Consider the following 27,735-nt stretch of genomic DNA (forward strand, 5'->3'; position numbering starts at 1 on the left):
ACATGTTCAGCTAGCTGACACATATGGAGGGTGAAATGAAGCACTGGGAGAAAATTAAGAGACATACAAGAGCTAAGTTAAGTCAACAGCTACAGAAAATAAATTTGCTATTAGGTTACATCACCTGTAAGGTTAGCCACAGAAAATTACTGTAACAATTAAATTTTACATGCAATAAATTACATGACTTTTCCAAAACTGTCAAGGATTTCCAGGTTTTCTGGGGAGGGACTTATATTTTTTATTTTGGCATTTTCTTTAAAATTCCCCCAAATTACACCATTTATCATAGAGTAAAATTATTTTAAAAAACAGAAATTATTGTGGATTTTCACATTTCCAATGGTCTTTGGACACATTGTGTGTGATGAACACATACATCGGAAAACATAACTAAATCAACGCTTAAAATAGTGATATTTCATTGAAATCACTTAAAAGTATCTCATAATATGCAGTCTATACTCAAAAGTCATTTGGCACAAACCACAAACATCGGTACATTTGCGACTCAAAAATATGTATTCATTGTAAAAAATACTTTCACATTCATTTGTCAATAAATGGCATGCAGTGACAGCAATTTTATAGGAACATTGTCTGGAGAAATATTAGCCATATGTAAAGCCTTTGAAGGTGGAACAAAGAGCAAATGTGAGCAGAATTACATGAAATCACAAACAACCCACCCACCCACATACAACAGTTTATAAAACATGTAAGTGCTCGCAGTTGACATCAATGTAAATATGACGTACGATTATTTAGTGTTGACATGATTTTAAATTGTTATTTTAGCAGACAAAATGCCGAAACAACAACACATCTTTTTCCCCAAACTGTGCGTTCTGCAGGTAGAAGTATATGTTACATGAAGACTTTCAACTATCTTCAAAAATTAACACCCTACTTCCTTGTTCTGATCTAGGCATCATCATCATCTTTTACATTATATGATAAAATATACTATTTATGGCAACAGGATCCTACTTTTTTTTCCAAATTAACTTTTGAGATTTTTTCACTCCTGAAAAAAGTTATGAAGCAAATCAAAAGACTTTAAAACGACAATATAATATTTATATCTATAATACATACTATGGACTGCTGCACATTCCTGTCCAAAGTTGCACAGCTGTATGGTTTTTTAAAATTGACATATTGTACATTTTTCTAGCATTTACTGTTGAATTTTTATTATAAGATTTTCTATTCTTTATTTGTGTTTCTTGACTTTTGCAGCACTTAATTTTTTCTTTCTCTTGCACCAAAACGCAAAAGTAAAGTCTGTGAGAACCTGCTGGACAGTAAACCTGATTCATGTAGTGTGAAGTTGTGCCAAAAATCCGTTCTTTGCTGCAAATATTACAAAAGTACCTCCAAATACAGGCTCTCATTTGATATCTATGTAAGTATGACGTAAGATTTTTTAGTCTTGAGATGTTTTAAAATTGTTTTTGATGTCAAAATAATTTGGGCAGACAAAATGCCCCAAAAAACAACCCGTTTTGTCCCTAAACTGTGCGTTCTGCAGGTACAACTGTGCATTACATAAAGAGTTTCAACCATAGAAATAAAATCATTTTATTTATTTCTATGGTTTCAACAATTAAAAAACTAAATAAAACCAACTTTCTCATCCTGAGTGTGGCACAAAACCTCTTTACATTTAACAATTAAATATTCTTTTTTTCCTCTCTTCTTTGAGATTTCTTTTTCTCCCAAAAACAGTTTCATAGTAAACCAGCAGATTAAAATATTCAAATGAAAGTGACAGTTGGCTTTCACGCAGTCAGTTGCTGAGGAAAAAAGCATAACACATTAAAAAAAATCCATACGAGATTTATACTATTAAAATTCCTCATTTAAAATGGTCAGTCTCTTTAAAAAGTTATATTCGAATTCAAAACAGTATCCTCACAGTGACAATATTGAAGCTAAACCTTTTTTTTTTCGATGTCTAAAATTTTCACTAAGAGTAACTCACGACGTACTTTGTTTTTAAGCAGAAATGTGGCGCGAACAAAAATAATTTTAACTTGAAATGTCGTGGAGTAAACATTACGCAACCTGAAACAGCACTACTGCAGTTTAAACTGCCTTAAAAAATGTAATCAAGTCAAATTTATGTCACTTTCTCCCCCTAAATTAAGGCTTGACCTGCAATAAAAATGTCTCCACGCTAATGACAGTGATGCTGAGGTAGTGACAGCCTGATACAGCATAGTTTCACTTTGCCACCTCAAGCTGGATTATTTTTGGTTTTCTGTTTTTACTTCTGCAATCATTGTGTTGCTCTACAGCGAGAAACGGCTCTCCACCTCGTCTGCGATCATTTCACCGATGGCGAGGGAGGAGGTGGCCGCCGGTGAGGGAGCGTTACGCACATGAAGCACCCGGCTGCCCACGTCTCCGACCCCTCCGTCAAACACAAAGTCGTCCACGAGGTTTCCGTCTCGGTCGAGCGCCTGAGCTCGAACTCCAGCAGGACCCCTGAAGAGGAGAAAAACCACAGTTACAGAAAACAGTGTTGAATCCTTTATCTTCTTACTTGTGCTGGCAAATGTGCGTCTATTGACAAACATCTCTATTTACTGTGGTGTGCATGCATTTTTTTAGGTCTTGCATTATTGCTTTACCTGAGCACGTCACTCAGCGACAGTTCAGGGATGTACTTCTGCAGGATTTTAACCTGTGCACCAATGAAAACCCCTCTGTACATCTCTCCAATGCCGTATGTTAAGTTCTTCATTACCAGCCTCTGAAGGCCCCTGCACATAAAAAAAAGAAATACTCATGCAACAATTACTCTGTAATTAGATGATTTCAGAATCTGTGTCCCTGGAAAATTTAGTTCAAGGACACTACACTGGAAGGAAAATAAAACGATTTCCTTTTGTACCTGAAGGACAGAGCATCTGCAAAGTCTCGAGCATTGAAGTCGTACACTTTGTATCCCTCCCTTTTGAAGGCGAGGACGGCGTTGGGGCCGAGCCAAACGCTTCCATCCATCCTCGGGGTGAAGTGAACTCCAAGGAAGGGGAAACGAGGGTCGGGGACCTGCATATAATAGAAAGAAAAAGAAGCAGAAACAATGAAGTATGTATGAATTGTCTGAAATCATTCTAATAACAGTATTAGGGATGCAGAACACAGAAAAAAAGCAGTCAATACAATTTATTAATACTTAATGACACCCATAACCCAATATTTGGAATCGATATGCATTTACAATAAAACTGAAAATATTTCTGTCAAAATTTAGTTTGGAATATCACAAAGTCCAACTCAAAACTGTTTAATTGCCTTAAGCAAATGTCTTAATGTAAAACTGAAACTTTCTTTGCAGGTATTGCAGACTGCCTTCCCCGGTGTTGGTTGAGTGTAAAACACACACTTAATCATTAATTAATTTTAGCGGCGATCATTAAAATAAAATGCTGATACAGATAATCTGCAGTATGACAAATATTGGCCCCAATAATCGAACAGGCTGATAATCTGTTGACACCGTTTTCGGTTTTACTTTAAAAACCAACATCAGGAGCATAAAGAAGTGACAGGGAACAATAGCTAATAAATATCCGGTGTGCACGCCGATTGCTCATTTTATCAATTAGTTTGTCAGTAAAATTTAACATGGATACACAGCAGCACTCAATACTGATCGATCAAAGGGATCAAAACTAAAGATGGAATCCAAAAATGTTATAAATAGCAGAGAATTGGTGCTTGTTTTCAGAGAAAGTTGGACTCAATAACAGCTACACCTGTTGGGATTTCATCACCTCCACGTACCAACAATGATAAGAATAAAATAAATAAAAAGACTGCTGTTGTGAATTCTACCAAACTTTAAACAATAACCATCTCTTCAGCCACTTGAGGCCGCCACAGTTTGAAGTTACAAAGCAAAGCTTTAAGGGAGTGGAGATTTTAAACAGGAGAAACATGAGGAGAGACATCTGAAGATCAAAAGACTCATGTAACACAACTATAAGGTTGGACGTATGGACATACAGTACAGCTCCTCCGCAGACTTACAGGGTAGATGTTTCCCTTCACCAGATAGTGTTTCTCCGGCTTCAGGACCAAATAATCTCCTCTGAAGGGGACGATCCGCGGCTCTCGACTGCATCCGGATATCTGAGACAAGCGGTCAGAGTAGAGGCCGCCGCAGGTCAGGACGTAACGGCAGCGCACCTCGTTACCCTGTGAAAACAGTACAAACATCAGAAACAATAGAACACAATCTAAATACTGTGATGATTTTAACTGCGTGTGTCTTACCTTTTTGTCTCGGACTGCGATTGGATATTTCATTCCTGCAAATAAAATTTAAAAAAATAAAAAAGACACATTGTTGGCCGGATATCAAATTACTCAACAGTTCCTGTTAAATTATAACTGTTGACACCAGAAGTGGAAGTAGTAGTCAGATATTTTTCTTAAGCCGAAGCAGCAGTACCACAATGTACAAATACTCAAATACATGAAAAAGTACTGACTATGTAGACTGCACCATTTTGTTATAATGTATACTATATTTCAATATGAAAAGTGCTATATAAAGGACGTTTTATATATTATCATTATTATTACTATTATAACTGGTCCTGTTTATCACTGTAAGATAATACAGGAGCAGAGATTATATTCTCTATTCATCCTACTCACAAGACGGTGTGGAGCGACAGCATCATGTTTGTTGAAAACACTGCTTATCCTGTGTACGTGTTTTTTTGTTTTGTTTTCAGTTTTTTGTTTCTTGTATTTTTTCTCTCTTCCACTTGTTTTAGTTGTGCTGATACAGTTTATTTTTGTAAAAGTGCATTACACAAAAAACAAATTAAATGTAACACAGGGTGAGTAACTGATAAATGATCACTTTGTGGCTGAAATATTTCTTTACGTACACTTCTTTCCACCAAATGGTCGACACATCGATGTACAGAACCAGTTTATTACCTTCTGTGCTCCCCGCTGGGCTCTCCTTGACCATGGAAATGTCGTTGATCTCAGTATCGGTTACCACCTTGCCGCCTGCCTCCTCAAAGTCTTGGCCGTAACTGAGAGCCACCATCCTCCAGTCCACAATGCCAGTGTAGGGCGAATCCAAGGCCATGATACCCTGTGAGGACGACACACTTTAGACCCTCACTGCCGTCTTCTCTTTTGTGGGAACAACAACGGCGTCTCCGAGACTCTTACCCTGCAGTACGGCTCTCGCTCTCTGATCCCCTTGGCGTCGACAATGCTGAGGTCACGCACATTGTTCTTCATGCCGCGCTCGTACAGAGCTTGAAGTCTGGGAATCTCCTCCTGCTCCACAGCCACGATAAGCTGCAGGAACACACACATCAATAAGTTTGTATCACATGCATGTTGTAATGTTTAGTGGTTTGTATTTTATCTGGTTAAAATGCTCAGGCAGACCTTTCCACATTTCTTGTAAGGGAGCCCTTTCTTCTCGCAGTACTCGTAGGCTAAAGTGGCTCCTCGCACACACAGACGGGCCTTCAGCGAGCCCGGCGTGTAGTAGATCCCGCTGTGAATGACTCCACTGTTGTGCCCACTCTGGTGCACAGCTGGTGAACAAGAAAGTGACAAGAAAATCAAAAGAACAAGATGAAGAAGATGAAAAACAGAAAATGAGGCTTTATTTAGATTTTTCAATTGTGCATCAACAACCATTTTCAATATGTTACTGGAAAGTTTTTTCAGTCAGCTTCAGCTACACTACTCTCAAACCAAGTATGTATTCCTTCCTGTTTCCCATCGGTGCAAAATAATGAAAAATTAATCAAAACTTCATCACAAATGTTTTGATAGTAAAGAATTAATCTGTAGTCAAACTCAATAGCAGCTACTGTACATTTTAATTACCGTAATTTTATGCGTCTTTGTTTTAATTCTTATGTTTTTTTATTTCCTTGCCTTTTCATTTAATAGTATACCATATTTGCTGCCAAGACTGACTTTTTTATTTATATATAAAATTGGTTATAATTGAAAACCCCCAATAAATATATTGTTAACAAAAGACAAACCAAAAAATTGTGAAAAAAAAAGGATTTCCAACTAGCAGTGCATTTGAGTTTGCCTAAATCTTTTCTTTTCTAAGGCACCTGCAATTTTCCTTAAAATTACCCATAAAAAATGTGCCACTTTTAAATCAAAGTCATTGTTCCGTTTCAGATGTGCTAAAGTTCAGCGCCAATTACAGAAAAATTGTTTCACTTTCCAAATATTCACTGGCAGCACTGTGCAACTGGTTTTAATCACCGTGACATGCAAAACGTTTCACTCTTTAGAGCACATCGTCTTCCTCCGTCACATCAACAACCTTCAAAACTCAACCCACCGAGCTCTTTCTCTTTCTCCAGCAGGACGAAGCTGAGTGACGGGTGGCGCAGAATGAGCTCTCTCGCTGTCGCCAGGCCCACGATGCCCGCGCCCACCACGGCCACGTCATACGTGCTGGAATACAGAACACAGAGAGGTTACCGACAGGTCATATTTAAAATGTTTACTGATAAAGAAACCAGCTTTACAGGCTGCAGAAGGTAGAGAGCAGAACAGAATATTTAGGTCACTGGTTCAACGTCCAACTGTACGCGACTGTATGAGCAGTCGATAGACCTTTGACCCTGATCAGTGCAAGTTAACTTATTTGGAGACTCTTCAGCTCTGTTAAAAGGCTACACAAAGTAAATCCCTTCATGAACATAATTACCACAAACTAACTCGTGTGAGGGCTCAGAGTGTAAGCAGCAGTTACAGGATATCAAACTTGTCCTCAATCGACCACAAAATTTCACATAATGAAGCACTTTAAAAGAGCTGGAAGAACACAATGTTCAGCACGAGAGAACAGTTTATATCACTATGCCCTCCCGGATACAAAGGACTCTGGGAACAGTCAACATCTTGTTTTCATTTTTTAAAATTAGAACCAGGCAAATAGCTCTAACAAGGGGAGGAACCAAGAAAACAGACCAGAGAAAAAGTTTGATGATATTTGGGAACATCACAAATGGAATATCTACAACTTTAGGCTAAATCTGGTCCCTGATAGGGTGCCGAGTGGCCCCCAAACCATATTCTAACTCACAATAGAAATACAGTGATTCACAGTGGGAATTGTGTTTGTACTGTTAGTATACGTAAGGTGCCAGAGGGCATTAAACAGCATCAAAATAGAGCCTGTTTATCAAAAAAGTGCCGGTGGAGGATCCTCTGTGCCCGTGATAGAAGTCTTAGCTAAGCTTCTTATGTCCTAAAATCCTAGAAACTTCCTAATATCTGAGAAATGTCCAAAAATCCTAGAGATGTCCTAAAATCCTAGAAGCGTCCCGAGATTCAAGAAATGTCTTGAAATCATCCTAAATTTGACAGGTGTCCTAAAATCTGAGAAATGTCCTAAAATCTTTCAGATTTACTAAAATCCTATAAATGTCATAAAATCGCAGAAACATCCTAAAACCCTAAAAATTTCCTTAAATCCTAGAAATGTCCTAAAATCTGAGAAATATCCTAAAATCTTTCAGATACACTAAAATCCTGGAAATGTCATAAAATCCCAGAAACATCCTAAAATCTTAAAAATGTTCTTAAATCCTAGAAATGTCCTAAAATTTGAGAAATGTCCTTAAGTTCTAGAAACATCCTAAAATCCTGGATATGTCCTCAAATCCCAGAAATGTCCTTAAGTTGCGAGAAATGTCTTGAAATCCTATAAATGCTCTAAAATCCTAAAACCTTGTATGGGGCTACTGCAACTGGCCCCTGACCTCCTGTCATTTGGCCTCCAAGCAAATCAAGTTGAGTATCCCTGCTCTTCACCTGTACGTAGATTTGGGGTCCCCCAAAGCCACATGTGCTAAAAGTTCAAATGTTCAGTTAAAAAATTGCTTCAAGGATTTTTGTCAGTTTGCAGTTAGATGAGTAGAGGGGGCGGCTGCCTGAACTTGTAAAAACGTGTGCAGCTGTTTTCTGCTTCAGCTTGAAGAACATTTGATCCGTTAACTTGTCTTTCATGAATCTGTGTCCTGATATCATGCTCGTCTTATTCAACCAGTGCAGGTGTTACCTGCGTGTTGAGAATCAATAAATTTAAGTTACAACATATGCATTTCAGAGTTTACTCAAAGCAGACTGGAGAGGGGCCCCATTACATAACCTGCCGTGCCATGGCCCCCGAGTAGCCTACAGACTCTATAGGTCTAACATGAAACACATGCTGCAGGCGTGTCTTCACCCAGTGACTTCACCCAGTGACTTCCTGCTGAAACTAACAAAGAAAATCTGCATCTTTTTATAGTGACAGTTTCTTTTATGTCTGTAAAATTCAAAATAAACTACAAGACCCTGTTGATTACAAATAAGGCCATGCACCCCGTTACATTTCTGATGTCCTGCTTCCTTATTCGTCTTCTTGACCACTCCCATCCAAATATCTTGGCCTCTTATCCATCCCTCGCTCCCACCGCAAAACAAAGTTGTGGATTCGCTGTTTTAGCCTCAACCCACCTGAACCATCTTTGCCAGTCTTTTAGATTTGCCGTGACTGCTAAAACCCACATATATAGGCAAGCCTTTTCATAAATGACCTTCATGTGTTATGTCTTTGTTTGTTTTGTCTGTCTCATATTGCTCTGTGTTCTTTTTTGTAATTTATTTTTCTTCATTAATATATATTTTTCATGTGTTTGGGTGTAGCACGTTTCCAAATGTGTGTGCTATTGTTAGAAAAGCTTAACTTACTTAATTTCCCCCTTAAAATGAAAGGGTGAAATTAAAATGAAAAATGAAATGCCATTTTTAAAGAAGCGCTGAAAGATTCTATTACATACCCTTTAAAACTAATTTTCAGGTCACTTTCTTGTCACCTTCTCCCAATTTCTAGCTATTTGTGGGGCATGTCATGCCAAGTAACCTGCTTTTTCCCCATAAAAGAAATCTAACCAGTTTGCTCAGGTTTCAAATGGTGAAACAGCTTAACCACATTTGGATGAAGCTATCATTGTTAGCTAGGCACAATGCAGACACAAATGTTTCGTGTGCAGAAACAATGTGGTGGGGTGTGCAGATCAGGTTCTGCAGAGAGCAGAGACGTTATGCAAGCTGTGTCTTGGTGTTGAATGTCCTTGGAAATGCCTGGAATCAATTAAAAGTTGCGTGACACAAACAGGCAGTGGCTTGTTTACCTTTTTTCCGAACATGTCTGTCTGTTCGTGAGAAAAATAACTGTACCGGAGATACAAGTAGTCCTCAAACTCCTCACGTGTAATTGAAGTCCCACACTGTGTGAAGCCTCCTCTCCGTGGTGTCTTACCTGTGCAGCCGCCTGCTGGTTGTAATAACGTCCTTTATCGGCTGCGCGGCTCCGACAGCCTTAAAAGTCGCCCCGCTGAGTCTCCGGATCATCGTCGCAAAATTTAGCAGCTCCTCACAGTTGCTTTTTCATTGTCCAACTGTCAGAAAGACTTCACTGAGCTCTGTTTTTTTTGTGTTTCCTCCTCCCTGCCGCCGCTGTTAACCCCCCATCCTGCTGCTCTATCCTGAAAGAAGAGACGTAACCACGCCCCCCGGCGTCCCCCCACTCCCAGCCAATGAGAGGGCACGTTTATCCTTACGTCACTAGGTCAAAGGCGACAGCGATGGACGCTCGTGAGATGTAAACAGTCCCGTGTTTGTTGGAGGGCAGGTGAGATTATTTTATCCTGTTCTCATGTGTCGCGGCTTTTTTTGTTTGTTTAGCTGACTCAGTCAACTATATAACAGTAATAAAATAAAAAAGCTACAATAGTAGAGTTTATTTTGTGCGTGTTTTTCAGATATGAGGCTTTTATCGAGGGCAGTGCAGGCTGCTGTGGGTCAGAGGGAGTGGAGCCGCAGACACTTCTGGGGCTGGCTCAATGCAGTTTTCAACAGGTGATACAACAGCATTAATGGGTTAATAATACAGCTACGTGTGCCAACTAATGGCTACATAGCAATGCATAGACAGGCAGTTAACCCTTTGAAGTCTAAATCGTTTTTTATGCTGCGTTTGGATGATATTTACAAGCATTTAAATCTTTGAAACATGAGAAACATGGTTTGATTTTGATTTTTTTTTTCAAAAACATGGAGGAAAGAAGGCAGTCAGCAACATGGCATGCAATATTCAGTAAATTATGAAAAAAATTGTGACAAGAAAAAGGCCTTAGCTAAGAGAAAGAGAATCATTAGAAAATTATCAGATAACTAGCAAAAATATTTTTAAAAAATCCATAGAATTATTTTAACTATGTGATAGGATTTACAGAAAAAAACAAAACATAATTTTGTTTTATTTGAACACTTTTTCATGTTATTTCCTGTTTCTGTTGTTTTACTTTTTTGTTTCCTTTTTTTAAACTTCGGGTAATTTTCTTGTAACATTTTACTAATTTATTTGCAAAATTTTGAGTCATTTCTTGTTAAGTTGCTCATTGTATTTTCCCCCTATATTTTCAAAGAAGAAATCAAGCGAATTTTCTTGGTGTTCAAAGATTTAAATACTTGTGAAAGGTTTCTGAACGCAGCACAAAAAAGTGATGTTGATCCGGACCCTAAAAGGGTTAAGTATGTCTGTATATAGCCTACTGTTTACACCCAGTTGTTCACACTATTTGTTCCCTTTACAACCAGAAAATTCCATTCAAGTTTTATTACATTATAATAAACTCAGTCTCATATTGATAATATTAATATGTTGTCCAGCCCTGTTTTGCTGCATATTGATTCAACACATTATCGTCGGTGGGTTGCTGGTTTTTGTGATCCTAACTCAAGGGCTGAAACTAACAACTATTTCAAAAATGCAAGTCCAGTTTTTTAATGAACACGAGTCTACAAAACGTCCAAATTGATGACCAATGTCCATCACAAGGTGTCACAATCAAATGTTCCCTGTGGCTTTGTTTACTTAGTTTAAGAAACAGTATAAAAACCTAAAGTACTAAAAAAAAATGGTGATCACTCATTTTTTATAAAATAAAATAATATAAAATATGGTGTTTTTACTTGATAAATAACTAATGAAATAAACAGTGAGTGATCTGCTCTGGTTTAAACAGCTGGCCTGGCGGGCAGGACGCCATTTGAACTTTTTCTCTTCCCAGCACAAACTGTCACATTATGTGACGTCAATGTGTTTGGTACACTGAGTGTTTGTTGATGTTTACTCAGGGTCGACTATGAGAGGATTAAAGCTGTTGGTCCGGACCGAGCTGCGGCAGAGTGGCTGTTGAGATGCGGTGCCAAAGTGAAGTTTCAAGGTTTCGATCGCTGGCAGCACGACTACAACAGTCTGCCAACTGGGCCTCTGGGCAGATACAAGATCCAGGCGATAGACGCCACCGAATCCTGCATCATGTACAGAGGGTTTGACCATCTGGGTCAGTGTTACAGTGTGCAGAATATTGTGTTCTTGTCCTTGTGAATTGTCCCACTCTCATTTCCACTTACCTCCAAATGGTCATGGCTGGATTTAACAAGACTAAACCAGAAAAACACACACAACATTAGTGGACTGATGAAAGTTGAAGAGAAAAACCTTGCTTTTCTTAGATTTTTACCATTAATGAGATTTACAAAAGGGTGCAAGTACCATAACTAAGTACAAAACGTTTAGCACATTTACTTATTTGTACTAGCTTAGCTTAACATTCACACTCTGGGAAAACAATGAGATGTGGGAGCTCCTTAGCAACTGAGATCAGCCACTATATTACTGAGACGGTAAATGTTGTTAGCGCCACATTAATGCCATTATTGTTCATAAATCGCTGCCAATGTGCAAGTTTTATGTCACACTAGAGACCAACGCTTTTGTGTTAAAAACAAACCGTCACGCCCCATTTGATTCTGCAATGCCGGCATGCTGTCTAAAATCACACACTGGAGCGGCACTATGCCATTGTAGTTTAGTTCTGTTTAAAAATGCAAAGGTGGCACAAAGAAGGGAAGTAGTAGCGGCCCTACAGTGTGATCTCCAAGTATAACAAAATGTTTTTTGATGTCTTACTTGGAAAGAAAATGCATATTTTTCCACTTAACTGTAATGCTTTTTATCTACATTGGTTTGGTGTGAGTTGCAGAGTGTTGGAGATATCGGCTGTAGAGATGTCTGCCTTCTCTCACATTTTACACCCTCCAACAGTACCACAGCACAGAGGGAGGCTTGCATCTACTGCTATTTGATGATTTCTGGAAAGAGACATTGCTGTTGAGTTTTTTTAACTGTGTATTTTGGTGCTTTAAGCAACATCTCTATTGCCGATATTTCCAACACTCAGCAACTCACACTAAAACAATCTAAAGTGAAAAAGTACTACAGGTAAAAGGAAAAATATGTAGGTTTTTTTGGAGTGAACTGTACCCTTAAGTTATATGAAAATGTTTATTTATACAATATCCTGTTTTCATTCAACAAAAGGGGCCATTGTTCTCATATGTTAAATGTCTTAATGCAAGCAGCTATTCAGTCTTAAAAATAACCTTAAGCTGCTTGATTTGAATCAAGAACTATCTGATCAGAGAATAAGGAAACAAGAAAATCAATCTGAGCAGACATATGATGCCGGCTTTTGATACTCGGTCAGAACCAAAGGAGTGTCAAGTTTCGATACCCGGGCCTATCAGTGTTGGATTAACAGGCTAAAGAGCCTGCTCCAATCAAAGATTAAAGCTAAGTTCAGAAAGTGTAAATTTTGCATTAACCGCGTTAACATGAGCTTGACCTCGACCGTTGACCTGAAAGTGATTCCCCTCTTTGTTAACAAGAAAGCAAAGGCGACGGTGAAAGTGCATCTCTCCCAGACTGATTATCCAAAAGTGACGCAAGTGAGCGGGAGGTTTTACACTCTGCCGGCACACACAGTGCAGCGGCTCTGACCTGGTTGGCTGCTACACTCACACACACTTTGGTGCCAGAGTCCACTCAGATTTATTTTGGTGTAAAGCCCGTTTTTTGGCCTACAGAGGCATAACGCATTCACATGAGTACAACATTATTATCTCATTAATTCATAAAACCGCAGAATTTCTCAAATGACTGCATTATGCCTCCGTATTTGCCTTTGCAAATATATTCAGTAAAGAGTGTGTTTGCTTTGTGTTTATTTTTCCAGATGGTTTGAAACATGTGGACGAAATCAAGTTCAACAAGTGTATCTACATCGAGGACGCCTGCCTGGAGCGGCTGAGCTCAATAGAGAATCTGCAGGAGAGTTTGTACATGATGGAGGTCGTGTCGTGTGGAAATGTGACCGATAAGGGCATCATCGCCCTACACAAACTCAGGTGAGTGTTAATTAGCTGACAAAAGAGTTAATTCAAATCTTATGTTTCTGTGCAAATAAATTTTAAAATCCACATTGTTGATTTAGTGAAAATACCTAATATTATGTATTATTTCCTCACAGGAACCTGGAGTATCTGTTTCTCAGTGATCTTCCCGGATTCAAAGACAAAGAAACGACAGTTAAGAGACTACAAACAGCACTCCCACATCTGGACATAGCGCTGGACCTGGAGTGATTGAAAACAATGTCCTGATATAATTGTAAAATTTGGACACCTTTTGAAAGGTTTTCAGGTAAAAGATCTGAAGAGCTGTTGGCCGGCAGGTAGATCCTTCAGCTATATCGTCAAGTGTATCTACATGTGAATCATTACTTGGTGTGCAGCGGCAGCAGAGAATAATTCAGGTTGATGTGTCACCTTTCAGCTTGAAGTATAATCAAGCTTTAAAGGGACAGATCGTCCTTAAAATCAAAAACATATTTTTCCTTTTACCTGTAGTGCTATTTGTCAATCGAAATTATTATTTGTTTTGTGTGAGTTGCAGAGTGTAGGAGATATCGGCCGTAGCGATGTCTGCCTTCTCTTCAGTGTGATGGAACTAGAGGTCGCTCGGCTTGTGGTGCTCAAAGCGCCAAAAAAATACATTTGAAAAACTAAACAGTTATGTCTCTTTCTGGAAATCATGACCTGGTTACTCAAGATAATCCACAGACCTCGTTGTGAGCAGTTTCATGTAGGGACTAATTTCTTTCTACCGAACTACACCGCTATTTGTATCACTGCGCAGAAGGAAGCGTGCATCTACTGCTAGCTCACCTAGAGCCACTGAACGAGCGAACATTCAGGCCCAAACACACCGAACAGACATTAAAAAAATAGTGTTGATGAAGGCTAACTGTTGGGTCCTTCACGTCGCTGGTATCTTGTTTAAAAAGTTACACCTGAACACGCTGCAACACCTACAACCGACAGCCAACCAGCACGTTTTGTTCAACACCTGCATGAGAGGAAATACCTCTCCACAGCTGCAGGAGGGAAAACCAGAAGACCAACTGGACACATTCAGGATGCTAGTTAGCTCATTAACAACACAACCTGATATTGTAAGAATAATTACATTTACCTTGTGCTGAGATCTGCAACACTCTGCAACTCACACCAAATAATCTAGGTAGATGAATAGCACCACAGGTGAGGGGAAAATCTGTCATTTTTGATTTAGGAGTGAACTGTCCCTTTAAAGAAAACGGCAAAGACAAAAGCACTTTATATTGTTCGATTGAACTATTCAATTTATTATATTCTCAACATTAAATGTATTAAAGGTTACTCCGTATGTGGGTACAAAGAGGAAAACAGTTGAATGAAATTCAAAAGGAGTCTTTTAAATAATTTCTCTTTAGATAAATTTGGCATTCGTTGAATATCTGAGGACAGAAAGATGGCTGTGAACATCCTTAGCACCAAAGTTCGTCAGATAATGTGTGTTTTGTTTCTGTATATGCTACTAAATGTGGGTTAAAGGAATATTCACTCCTGACGTCAATAAATAGTTTCAGAAATGCTCAAAAAAAAAGCTTGTGTTCTACGTTATAAGTTACTCAAGACATAAAACTCACTACCAAAAAGATTCACTCTTTTAAGAGAGTCCATCGTTATATAAAAAAATACATTTGGCAAACCAGGCAAGGCAGTAGTTTTACCTTCAGTCTACTCAGCGACCACCAGCAGAGCAGCACATCGCTCCTTGTCTTCTATACAAAATACAACAAAATCAGCTCGAAACGCAGGCAACATACATAAAAACCAACATGTGTTGAGTCCACACGTCGGGGAATAGTGCATAGACTGACATCAGTATCAAGAGACGCCCGACACACCCCACGTGATGGAAACAAAACCTTTAAAAAGTGGTTGAATCCTGAATTTGCTTCACCTTCTGAGTTTTCAGAAAACGCTGCTCATTGATGGCGTTCGGAGTTGATTCAGCTCGTGTTCAGATGTTCGGGAGGTGGTAGTTGAACTTGCGTAGGTTGTTGTAGTATTTCTTATTGTCCAAAGCCGGGAAGATGCTGCTGCTGGTCAGCTGTGGCAAATACTGCAAGCAGGAAACATAAAATAAAATGTCAAGGATGAAAAAATGGATGTTACAAAGCGCTTCACAAGACAATAAAAGCAGAGTAAAAAAACAATAAGGTAACTGTCAAAAACAACATCACCATTAACAATATAATATTAAAACAAAGTGGTGAAACAAGGTGTTAAACCACAAATACATAAATATGTTCCCTCCCTTCCCTGGTTAGGTCATCAATCATTTTTGGCTGCCAAGTATTTCTTTTTAGTCCCCAGTTTGAACGAGTCAATGATTTGACTGATATTTGATTTTACCTTTTTTTTGTCTTTTTTTACTTGCAAAACATACACATGCATCCACTATTTATCCCAGAATTTCTCTAAAACAAAGCGTTGCTTGCAGATGTCACAGATGTTGGATAGCTGACTTGAAGATATGCAATATTTAAAAAAACACTGACATTAGCCCTCGAAACGGCAGCAAATTTGTGTTTTTTAAGTAAAGTCATTACTCTTCGTGCAGGAGGTTACTGACCCCGGGAGGAAGGTGTTTGCGAGGTAAACGTGTCCTCTTGTTGCTGGAGCGGTCCTGCTCTCGAGATGTGCTCTCACTCTTTTCTTGCAGGCTTTCGAAGTACGGATGTTGGAGGAGCTGCTCACAGGTCAGACGCTCGGACGGGTCCATCCTCAAACAACCCTAAACCATCAAAACCATCGTTTTCAGTACTTTTTATTACCTTTTCTAACACACATATATCTTCAAAAAAAATTAAATAATTAAATACATAATGTGAAACATGCACATTTCACTGGACTAAACTCCAAATTTTATTATGCAAAGCTTGTAAATGTGTCGAGTGAATTAAAAAAAAACCTGAAAACATGAAACAGAACATAAGACTGCAATCACGACATATTTACCTTCATGAGACTCAGAGCTTGATGTGAGAGATTTGGATATTTCTGCTCCAAAGGTTCCTACAGAAAGACAAAAATATTTTAAAAAATCTGTATGTTTTGTGATTTTACTTAATATTTTGCGATTTGTTTAAACTACCATGTCCATTTAACTTTTTCTTGTCTTTCCTCTATTGACTTTTTAACCTTTGTTTGCTGCGTTCAGGCTGGTAAAACTCACTGAATATCTCAATTACAGAAAGAACGACAGTTTCTAAAAACACAGGTGCATTAGGCGATGCAGCGCACCTGGGCACAGCGACAGGAGAGGGGAAAAAAACGACAGCACAGGGACACATACAGCTGTAAAAGTGGCTACGCTCACATGCACACTAATATTCAATTTTTGCCAAATTTGATGCGAGTCATGTAAACAGCATATTGTGTTTGTATATTCTGAATTAGGACGTTTACTCAATGTAGAATTTTTTAATTACGACATGTGGTATTAATCAGGTATTATTTGGGTGTTAAGCTTTTGAAACCAGGATCATCATCACATCATCATTCACACACCTTTCACATGTTTTTAAACCTGTTTTTGGAGGAAAAAAGGCAATGAGCAACTTGGCAACAAATGTTCTGCAAACTGACATTTTTAAAAAATTTAAAAAATATGTTGTTTTTTTTATTATCTGGGCTAAAATGACAAGAGTACTATATTTAAAATTGTCATCAAATATTAATATATATAGTAAATTAATCAGGTATTATTTGTAATAATTTTTAAGCACTTTTTTTCAGTTAATTTCATTGCCTTTTTGTTGTTTTTTGTGGGGTTTTTTTAGTTATTATTTAACTTTCACATGTTTTTTGTTTGCGTTTTTGTTTTTTTCAAGTAATTGTCTTGCACTTTTTACTCTTCTTTATTTTGACATGATAATCAACATGTTAGGGCAATTTTATCGGAGTATGCTGCATGTAAACAGGAATTTAAGTAGAATATTATTTTTTTATTAGCCATTTAAACAGCTTAGAACGAGCATTGTCTATTCTGAAATAAGGGCAAAAAAGGTAATATTTTGTGCATGTAAACACTGATGTCGGTAGGTGGAGCACATCTGTGGGTCTCACCATCTCTTGAGGCTCTGGGATGGAAACTCCGCAGAAAAACTGGTTGTTGCTGAAGACCTGCTGGTGTCGAGGGATCAGGTCTCCTGCAGAGGACGAGAAAGACGAACATAATATCTTTAAAATTACTCACGTGACCGGTTTAAACTATGTACTATACTTACTTGTGTGAAGGTTTACAGATATTTTACAATTTTGTTCTGTCCTTGGAAACATTTCCAGCTTCCAAAACCTTCTTTTTTCATGACATGAAGGAAAAATGTAAGCACAAGTATCCAAAATACAAAAGCCCTTTAATACGTGCCGGTGCCGCAGGGCTGTGTTTGTGTTCTCTCTGCTGTGTCTCTCCACGAACTCCTCTTTGTTTTGGAAAGTGGTTTTCAGTTTGCCTTTGAGCTTTGGGTGTAACACATAATTTTTCTCATTGTTGCTCATCAAGAGACAGTTCCCTGGGCTTAATCAGGGAACACAACACTCATCTGTGATCACGACTATCCTGATAATCCAAAGTATTGCAACATTTTCCATGTGATTCAAAAGTGCATGCTTTATGCATTGTCATTAATTGAAATTCCTTACATTAATGACCACTATACCTAAACAACAGTGCTGTGCAAAAAGTCTTAGGCTACCATAGATGTGTTGCAAAGTTGCAATGAATTTATTTACTTATTAGTATCTTAATTAAGAGGCAAAAAAGAATACAGAGGACACATACAATGCATTAAAACACCAAAAGAGTCAGAAATAAATTACTTCCTCAGACTGAAGTCAATATGTAGTGTCACCTCCCTTTACACGTAGAACCTTATTTTTATTTTAAATAATCTGCTGGTATACCAGAAGATTATTATTCTAAATCTCACATTGTCTGCCAAAGAAAGACAAGGTACACTAACTACTTGCAACTTTAGTCTGTTAAGGTTGTTTTATTCTGAAATATTCGTATTTTTAATACTGTATACATTACAGTACTGTATATAATAACGTTAAGGTTTAGCTATCCTGTTTGTTAAATAACTTTGTGAGAGATTCGAATTACCGAGAGTCTTTCTGATCAGGTAAAGTTGGTCCATGTCGGACTTCCCGGGCCACAGAGGGATCCCCGACAGCAGCTCTGCGAACACACAACCGATCGCCCAAACGTCCACCGGGGGGCCGTACTGAGTGTCTCCCACCAGCAGCTCAGGGGCCCGGTACCAACGCGTCGCCACGTAGTCTGTGTAGTAGTCACATGGACCGGCTGGTGATACAAAACACAGAAACATATAAGATGTGAGGTTTCTTTTTTTTTTTTTTTTTTTACAAATCACACAACCACTCTGTTTTCTGTTAAAGTTCAGTATACTGGTTTTATGTTATGAAATATTTCTCAGTGGAATTTAGTATTTGTCCAAAAGTTTGCAGATAGATTTGAATATTTTTCTGGCTAGTAGGGATAAAATTATCACTATTACCCTGAAAAAGGAAGCGAAAGGGCAGAAAAAGACAAATTCCTTGTTTTAAAAAAAGTATCGTCTTCGTTAAACTGTGTTTTTAATTATCTGGCGACTCCTGACATTTATCTTTGGGGTCCTAATGGAGTTTGGAAACAACTGCTCATTAAACTATACCCTAAATTTATCCCTTAATTTAGTCCAACAGAATTATCAAAAGACTTGATAAGGTAAAGTACCCTTTTCTATTACTTCTTAAAACAACACAATTTATAACACATTATCTTGCTAAAATCAGAAAGTTGGACTTCTTTTAGGAAAAAAAGACAATGAGCAATTTGGCAAGATATGTCCTGCAAACAATTGCAACAAACATCGCAAAAAATTGATTTTGATAATTATTATTAAAAATGAGCTGGAGAAATATAATATTAAAATAACAATTGCCATAATTATATATTGAAAGATTTGTTGCAGAATTTGTTATTTTTAGGCACTTTTCTCCAAATCTTGTTTGCCTTGTTTGTTTTGTTTTTTAATATCTTTTTTATTTATTTATTTATTTTACCAATTTTCAGGTAATTTTATTGTTCTTTTTACTTGTTTCTTGCTAATTTTGGGGTTATTTTTTCATTCATTGCTCATTGCCTTCTTCTCATGTTTTTGAAATACAAATACTACTAATACTAAAAAGCCACCAACAAATATTAGCGTCCACCAGGTGGCACTGTCAAATATCCACCAGCTGTTGAAGAAGCCTTAAAACTCACTGAGAATCCGGGCGAACCCAAAGTCACACAGTTTGATGACTTGATGTTTGGTGATGAGAATATTTTCCGGCTTGACGTCTCGGTGGATGCACTGCAGGAACAGAAGTGATGAAATTAAAATCACGATGAGCTGAATAACGTGCTCAGATGCTGTGTGGTTGTGAGATGCAGAGAGTTAAAGGGTGTGTGTGGGAAACAGTAAAAAGGCAGAGAGACAGTGCTGTTAAATGGGGGCCCTTGTAGGTCTTGTTGTGTCTAGGTGATACATTAACTGCTGCTCAGCCAAGGAGAAGGAATTCTTGTTAAAAAAAAAAAAAAGCCATTAAGCGAAGGGCTCGGTGGGAGGAGACGAGAGGAATTCAAAAACAAGCTGAAGCGAAGCTGACAACTGAAACACACACTGTTTGACTTTATTAAAGAAACTATTCCTCCTAAAGTATAGCAGTATAGCAAGTATAAAGTGCCAACGCAATTAAAGTACCAAAAATTAAAATGACTAAGCCTGTGTGAACAAACTTGATCTATTTATTTGAATGTAAAATAAGTCAAGCTAGACACTACTGACACAATACTGACTGCCAGATTTAAGGCTAAATTGGACCTATAAACAATAATTCAGTTTACGCTTTAAACAGTTTAAGCTGGCTGGACAGATAGCAAGTTATAATGGGGTGGCCAATCAGATTTAAGGCCACGCCCTGGACACGCCCCTGGTTAGTAGTCCTCTCCTCCCGTCACCCTGGGACCTTAAATCGTCTTATTCGTTTGTTTTTGGACTGGGATATTTTGTTTTAGTGCATAACATCCGTAACAGTGTCCCCTACATTAGAGCGAAAACACAGATTGACGGAAAATCTCGTCAATGGCGAGGAAAGAGTTAAAAAAAAAAGAAGACGAAACTATGGGGGAAACCCTGCTGCTGACTGATGACATGTTTTGGACTGATTTAGCAGCAGTTTGACACGCAGCGTAATGTAGTGAGTGTAGTACTGGTGGAGCGAAACCCTGGGCAAAACGCGCGAAATCAAAGCAATTTATGCTCATTATTATCGGCTCTTTTTATCTGCCAAAAATTTGATTATCGGAATTATCGGTATGACGTCATAAGTCCCATTACGATACTTATCGTGCATCATATATATATATAGATTACATTACATTTTCATCTTAAAAAAAAAAGGTCTGTAATCTCAGGCCTCACAAGAACATTATTTGAAATGATAAAACCGCCTTAAAACGTTCTTTGAACATTTGATTAAAACATTATTGCAACTTTAACGTTAGCCAGCGTTGTGGAGGTGGGAGGAGAAATAGAAAAAAACAGAGTATAATTTACTCACATTTTGTTTGTGACAGAAGTTAACCGCCTGCAGAGTCTGCCAGGTTATACTTTTTACCAGATGCTCTGGAACTCTGTAACACGAGAAGGAAATCAACACGTCAGGATGATGAGTTCATTAATCACCAAACTTACTCCTGTAAAACAATCCTTTTGAGGTTGAACAATTAATGTCAACTTTAGAAAAAGTAGCATGAAAAGATTCACCAGCTGAACTTTTCATACTAAGTTAAAACTGATTATTCTCCTGACAACTGAGCAAACAGCATTTGTTGATAAAGGCCATAAAAACTGGTACGAAAGCTCCAGAAACGTCCAATTAGTGAAACTTAAGCTAAGAAATAGGATTTAAATTTGCTATTTTTTTAAAGTATTTTTTATAGAGATATAGAGAGATAGAGATCTAGATACAGAGAGATAGAACTATAAGACATAGAGTTATAGATATAGATAGATATCGAGCTATAGAGATACAGAGAGATAGATAAATAGATATGGAGATATAGAACTATGGATATAGATAGATAGAGATATGGAGCTATAGATATAGATAGATATGGAGCTATAGATATAGATAGATATGGAGCTATAGATACAGATAGATATAGTGCTATAGAGTTAGAACTATAGATATAGAGAGATATCGATATAGAGCTATAGAGATGTAGAGCTATAGATATAGATAGATAGATAGATAGATAGATAGATAGATAGATAGATAGATAGATAGATAGATAGATAGATAGATAGATAGATAGATAGATAGATAGATATAAAGGTATAGAGCTATAGATATAGATAGATATAGTGCTATAAAGATAGAACTATAGATATAGAGCTATAGAGATGTAGAGCTATAGATATAGATAGATATAGATAGAGAGATATAGAGCTACAGAGATAGAGATATAGAGCTATAGATACAGATAGATTTAGCACTATAGAAATATAGAGCTATATAGATAGATAGATAGATAGATAGATAGATAGATAGATAGATATAGAGCTATAGATCTAGAGGTACAAAAGGTATAGAGCTATAGATATAGATAGATATAGTGCTATAAAGATAGAACTATAGATATAGATAGATAGAAATATAGATATAGAGCTATAGAGATAGAAATATAGAGCTAGAGATTTAGATAGATATAGATATATAAAGGTATAGAGCTATAAACCTTTATATATAGATAGAGAGATATAGAGCTATAGATAGATAGATGTACAAACATTCATCTAAAAAATAAACTAACAGCTGCAGAACTAAGATTGTTTGGGTTCTTTGGGTTTTATAGGGTCATTTCTAGTTTTCCAGCTCTGTTTTCAGACGTCTCTTGTCCCTCGGACGGCTCTGTGGAGGACAGCGAGCAGCCTCCACTGTTCGTCTGGATGTCTAACACTGAGCCTTTGTTGGTTCAGAGGCCGTCATCTATCAGTGTTGCCGTGGAAATGGCTAAATCGAGCCTTGTGACGGGCAATTAATAACAATCTCCGCCCCTTCTACCCCACTTTGTTTTCTCTTCTTTTGAACCTGCTGTGTCCCGGCCAGCAGCAGAGGGAGACGACCAGACAGCGAAAACACTCCGTATAAAATGTGGCCAGGCCTAAAGAGTCTCCCCAACAGCAATGCATTCTGGGAGAGCGTCACTGTAAACATTCCTCAGTGAGCGGGTCAGCGTCCCCGGAGACGAGCACCGTGTCCGTCACAGCGGGACAAAGCTCAGTGTACGGTGTGCTGTATATGTAATGCAGAGATAATAGAAAGCACACAGCGCTGTGTTTAATCAAAAGCCACCTTCACAGATTGATGCGCTCATTATCTCAGACTTTATGTCGGTACAGTAAACTCAGCTGTGTGCTCATTTCATATAATCCAGAAAAAATGTCCTTTAATAAAGAAATATATCATTTTCATTGCATCACTAATACAGGTTTCTAAAGCTTTCACTGCTCCACACACACACAGAGGACTGAGTCATACAGTTTAAATCTTCATCATGATTTCAGTAAGAATATTTGAAGCAAGTAAAAATGATTTTAACTTTGAGATTTTGGTACATATATGCTGTTTACAGTTTGCTTCATTTTGTATTTTGTGTTTCTGCAGTTTCATGTTTAACATCGTGACTTTGTGTTTGCTATTTGGGGATTTTTTTGACATTTTAATTGGAATATTTGTTGTTTTATTGCTATAAATTTAACATAAACCAACGTATTTTGGGAAATGTGAAGACTTAAGCAAAATCATACATACATTTTACACTTTTAAATGTATATAAAATGTTAGGGTTTTCTTTTTCTAAATCCATAAAGTTTAAAGAGGTGAATTTTTTAAAATCATATGCACACAAGATAATAATGTGAGCATATGATTTTAAAAAATTCACCTCTTTAAACTTTATGGATTTAGAAAAAGAAAACCCTAACATTTTATATACATTTAAAAGTGTAAAATGTATGTATGTTATTATTTCATTTCCTACTTATTGCAGTTTCATGTTGGTTCCGTCTCTGATGTTTTAATATTTCCTTTTTAAAAATGTTACGTTTGTGCCTGACATATGTGTAATGTCCTTTTTTCTAATTGAGCTGCTCTCTGTTTTTACACAATCTGTATCTGAAAAACCTTCTTCAGTTGTTGCATAGTAGCAGCTTCACTCTTTATCCACATTTATTGTCTATCTCTGTTTGCAAATATATATTAAAAGGTAAAAAAAAAAAAAAAAGTAATCTAAAATAATTATAATTTTCATTTTTGACACTGTGCTACTGTTCAGTATCATAAAAACTATTTAAATGCATTTAAAACCTTCATTTTTAGCTCTCCACCTTTCAGTAGTCTGGCTTGCTTGTCTTAATTATTATTTTATTTTACTGTACTTTTATTTTTTTTATTAGCCAGTCTTAATTATTATTTTACTTTATTCTCATATTTTAAACGCTTTTAATGTCTTATTAATTCTTACTGGTTGGTTGTTGATCTTAGTTATTTAAATTTTATTCCCACTTCTTCACATGTATTATTTATGTGTGTGTTTCAATTGTGTTCACTCATGTCTATTATTTGATCTTTACACTGTCCACATAGAGTTTGTGTGCTTTCACCTGGAATGAAATGTGCTTTATAAATTCAGTTTTGCTTGCTGTTATTGAGGAGACGCACGCACCCTCTGGGATGTCGGTCCAGCTCGTTGAGGACCGTGTGGTCGCAGTACTCGAACACCAGGTGAAGCTTTCGTTTACGCCGAAATACCTCGATCAGATTCACCAAGTTGGCGTGTTTCAGTTGCTGCAGAGACACAAAATATAGAAAAAGATCACACAGGGATCCTCTAAAATCATGCACATTATCAGAGAGATACAACATCCACACAAATACAGCTCAATAACACCAGTAAACCAGTACAGTGCACTGGTGATGGAGCCGCACCAGCTGTGGTTTGCTCTTATCAAACAGACTAAACTGTTAACAGCTGGTAATAAACATGCTGTTGCCCCTGACGACCGTCCCCCTCCTCTCCTATTTATGAGCCCCTGATGTTCAGCTGGACACTAACACACCCACCCACCGCATGACTAATTAAACCACCAATAACTGCACCGCTGCATCTTTGATAATTACGATGCAGCAGAAAACAAACAGGTTTAAGCCTTTACTTTAAAAAAAAGTTAAATAAAATTAGAAAGAATCAATGTTTTTGGTGTTTTTTGTTTGAGAAAACTAAGAACTGACTATTGTTGATAATTATGTTGTGTATTTCCACACTAATAAAGTCTCTAATCACTTAATGCAAGCGAGCACATTTTATTCCACGTGGAGGCAAAAAATGCACAAAGTGGGAGGCACAAGTTGCAGGTACAATACAAAGCCAGCAACCGACCATAAAAGTGACTCAAATGCATGAAAACTGAGAGTAAAACAACATAAAATGATTAAAATGAAAAAATACACAAATAAAAGATTAAAAAATGAGAGTTAGAGCGGATATAAAAAAAAAAATGAAATAAAATAATATACTAAGAGTTGACCTTTAAAAGAGGACAATACATATGAATTAAAATAATAACAGAATAAAATAAGATAAATAGACCAATAAAAGATGAGTAAAACTAAGAAAATGAGACAAAATAATACAAAAAATAATGAGTCACTGAAAGTAAAAGCACACCTGAGTTACGACCAATAAAAGACAGAAAATAAAATAAATAAATAAAAAAAAAATTAAATAAAAATAAAAAAATAACAGGATTACTTGATGTAATGGTTTTAGATTAATTAACTGACACGAGTCTTAAGTAACATTTTACAATCAGACAACCAAAAACACACTTTGACCAACTGGAACAGTGATGCAACCTGGTGCCAAAGTGTTTTTAATTTTTAATTTCCTGCCATTAAATAAAAATCAGAGACATTTCAGAGTCTAATTTACGCTCTTCAGTCAGTCCCGACCCTGCAGGGTTTTTCCTTCACTTGATTACAGAGCTGTAAACCTCTGCTGAACGCTGCTCTTTTCTCTGTGCAGCAGCTACAAAAATGCTTCCCCCTCCGTCTGCAGAATTAACTGCAGGCTGTCCCTCCTGCTGGACGCTCAGCGGAGACGAAGACACTAAAAACAGGATTTGCATCTTCGAAAAGGTCAAATCAAGCTTTCAAATAACGTGTTACATCGTGGTTTTTTTTTTTTTTTGAATGTGAATTATTACAGTGAATTTTCAGGGTAAAATATAAAGTAAACTTCTTTTACACATAAATTGAACTTCTTTAATTAATGCAGACATGATGTTACTCAGTGTAATACCATATTTCATCATGGGTGATTTTTAGACGAGTTGTTTGCATGAATTTAAAGTATTATGAAAACTTCATGGAGGCAAGAAAAAGAAAAAGGAAAGATCAGTTATACCAAAAATAAAATTGTTATTTAGTCAACATTTTAATTTAGAAAGTCAAAATTGGGAGATAAAAATCTAAGTTTTGACCGAAGAGATAAAAGACATTAATGTTTTGGGTTTTTTTTGTTAACTCAATAAATCAAAACTGACTTAGATGCTCATACATTTAAGTTTTACCTGATTTTTTTGTTAATTTGATAAGCCTAAATTTACTTGCTTTTCCCATAAATTTGGCTTTTTATCTCAAAATTTTGGTAAACAATGCAACATTTGATATGATGTTTTTTATTTTTATTTTGATGTATTATCACAAGTCTGACTTAATAAACCAAAATTTTATTTAATTTTATAATCTTTTTATCTTTTTATCTTTTTATCTCATTGTTTTGATTTAACAAGCCAACATTTGATTTGCCATCTCATTTTAAAAATTTTTTTTGTCCCATAATTCCAAATTAATAAACCAAAATTTGACTAAATATGTCATAATTCCTTCTTTTTAATTTTTATTTTTATAATTTTGACATTTTCTTTCCCATGTTTTTACTTCATAAGCAAAAGATTTGATGTGTTATCTCGGGAACTTTGAATAAATAAATAAAAAAAAAATTTCAGCCGTCACCTTGAGCATCCTGATCTCCCTCAGTGCGATCTTCTTGATGATGGGGTCGTCCTCGGACTCCACAAACTTCTTGATGGCGACGATCTGCCCCGTGTCTTTGTTCCTGCACTTGAAGACGACGCCGTAGGAGCCCTCTCCGATCTTCCCGATCTTCTCGTACTTCTCCATCCTCAGGCCACAAACATCCAGAGGTGAAAAACACTTTTTCAGGAGGGTCGGAGGAGGCGGGACGGTCTGAGAGGAGACACAGGAGGGTTCACAGCAGGGACACAGAGAAGAGAGACACCTGGTGCTTTCAGGAATATCTCTCTCAATTAAAGCTGTAATTAATTCATTATAAGATCAAAACTGTATTTTTCCTGCAAAAAGATACAATAATGCTTTTCTAAAACCAAAAATATGTTGGTATATTTTGGTGGCTTTTCATGTTATGATATCAGAAATACAGACACAGTGTGCGTCAATATAATACTATATTTATATTAAAGTTGATATTTTAAGTAGCTGTTTGCTTGATTTTGAAGTATAATTACAAACTGACAGAAAATGAAGAAAAAGAAGTTGGTCAAAACAAAAATAAAAATGCTCTTTATGAGCCAAAGTTTTGACTTACTGAATCAAAATTGTGAAATTTCGAATAAATTAACCCTTTTTAACATGGTTTGACATCAGTTTTCTTGAGCTGTATTCACACACCTTTCACTAGATTTTTGACCCATTTAAGATTGAAGATATTGGATTTCCTTTGAAAAACATTGGCAAAAAAGGAAATAACCAACTTGTCAAGAAATGTCCCCCAAATTGCAAGAAATAAGTAAAAAAAAAAAAAAAAAAAAAGACAAGAAAATTACCTTACAAATAGTTATAAAAAAGAAAGGAGAATTATTATGAAATTATCGAAAAAGAAGGAGAAAATATCCAGAAAACTATATTTCTAATCCTAATTATCTTATTTTTAAAATTATGTTACAGAAAACTATATTTTTCAGGGTTTTTTTATTTATTGTTTTTTGTTGGGCTTTTTTGTGCTTAATTTCAGGTTAATTAACTGTAAAAAAAAAAAAAAAAAAAAAAAGTGATTTTTTGTGTGCTAATTTTTGGGTCATTTCTTGTTTCTTGTTATTTCTTGTCTTCCCATGTTTTTTTTTTTTTTTTTTTTTTTTTTTTTTAGAAACCTAACAAATTTGCTCAGCTTTCAAAAGGGTTAAGAGATACAAAGTCAAAACTATG

The 27,735-nt window shown here is 36.7% G+C and overlaps 3 protein-coding genes across 4 annotated transcripts; 1 reads left to right on the plus strand and 2 right to left on the minus strand.

The window, feature by feature from the left end:
* Positions 1–499: 499 nt before the first annotated feature.
* Positions 500–9,575, minus strand: l2hgdh (L-2-hydroxyglutarate dehydrogenase). The gene is made up of 10 exons (XM_042501074.1): positions 9,338–9,575; positions 6,365–6,480; positions 5,437–5,588; positions 5,212–5,343; positions 4,969–5,131; positions 4,291–4,325; positions 4,045–4,212; positions 2,903–3,060; positions 2,640–2,771; positions 500–2,493 (listed from the first exon to the last, which is right to left on the minus strand). Exons 1-10 carry the CDS (start codon positions 9,427–9,429, stop codon positions 2,298–2,300), a joined length of 1,344 nt encoding a protein of 447 aa, XP_042357008.1. The 5' UTR covers positions 9,430–9,575; the 3' UTR covers positions 500–2,297.
* Positions 9,576–9,634: 59 nt separating this feature from the next.
* Positions 9,635–13,851, plus strand: dmac2l (distal membrane arm assembly component 2 like). The gene is made up of 5 exons (XM_042501211.1): positions 9,635–9,709; positions 9,840–9,936; positions 11,218–11,426; positions 13,161–13,332; positions 13,455–13,851. Exons 2-5 carry the CDS (start codon positions 9,842–9,844, stop codon positions 13,567–13,569), a joined length of 591 nt encoding a protein of 196 aa, XP_042357145.1. The 5' UTR covers positions 9,635–9,709; positions 9,840–9,841; the 3' UTR covers positions 13,570–13,851.
* Positions 13,852–14,092: 241 nt separating this feature from the next.
* cdkl1 (cyclin-dependent kinase-like 1 (CDC2-related kinase)) lies at positions 14,093–26,695 on the minus strand. 2 transcript variants are annotated; one of them, XR_006106517.1, is made up of 10 exons: positions 26,506–26,695; positions 24,155–24,276; positions 20,986–21,058; positions 19,646–19,736; positions 18,482–18,682; positions 17,443–17,525; positions 16,333–16,389; positions 15,947–16,108; positions 15,272–15,433; positions 14,093–15,089 (listed from the first exon to the last, which is right to left on the minus strand). XR_006106517.1 is itself a non-coding variant. In XM_042500657.1 (9 exons), the coding sequence occupies exons 1-9, from the start codon at positions 26,671–26,673 to the stop codon at positions 15,332–15,334; spliced, it is 1,059 nt and encodes a 352-aa protein (XP_042356591.1). In that variant the 5' UTR covers positions 26,674–26,695; the 3' UTR covers positions 14,093–15,331. The 2 variants fall into 2 exon arrangements, 1 of the variants encoding a protein (XP_042356591.1); XM_042500657.1 differs by having other exon boundaries at positions 14,093–15,433.
* Positions 26,696–27,735: the final 1,040 nt, after the last annotated feature.

Source organism: Plectropomus leopardus, chromosome 14 (assembly GCF_008729295.1).
Source record: "Plectropomus leopardus isolate mb chromosome 14, YSFRI_Pleo_2.0, whole genome shotgun sequence".
Taxonomy (NCBI): domain Eukaryota; kingdom Metazoa; phylum Chordata; class Actinopteri; order Perciformes; family Serranidae; genus Plectropomus; species Plectropomus leopardus.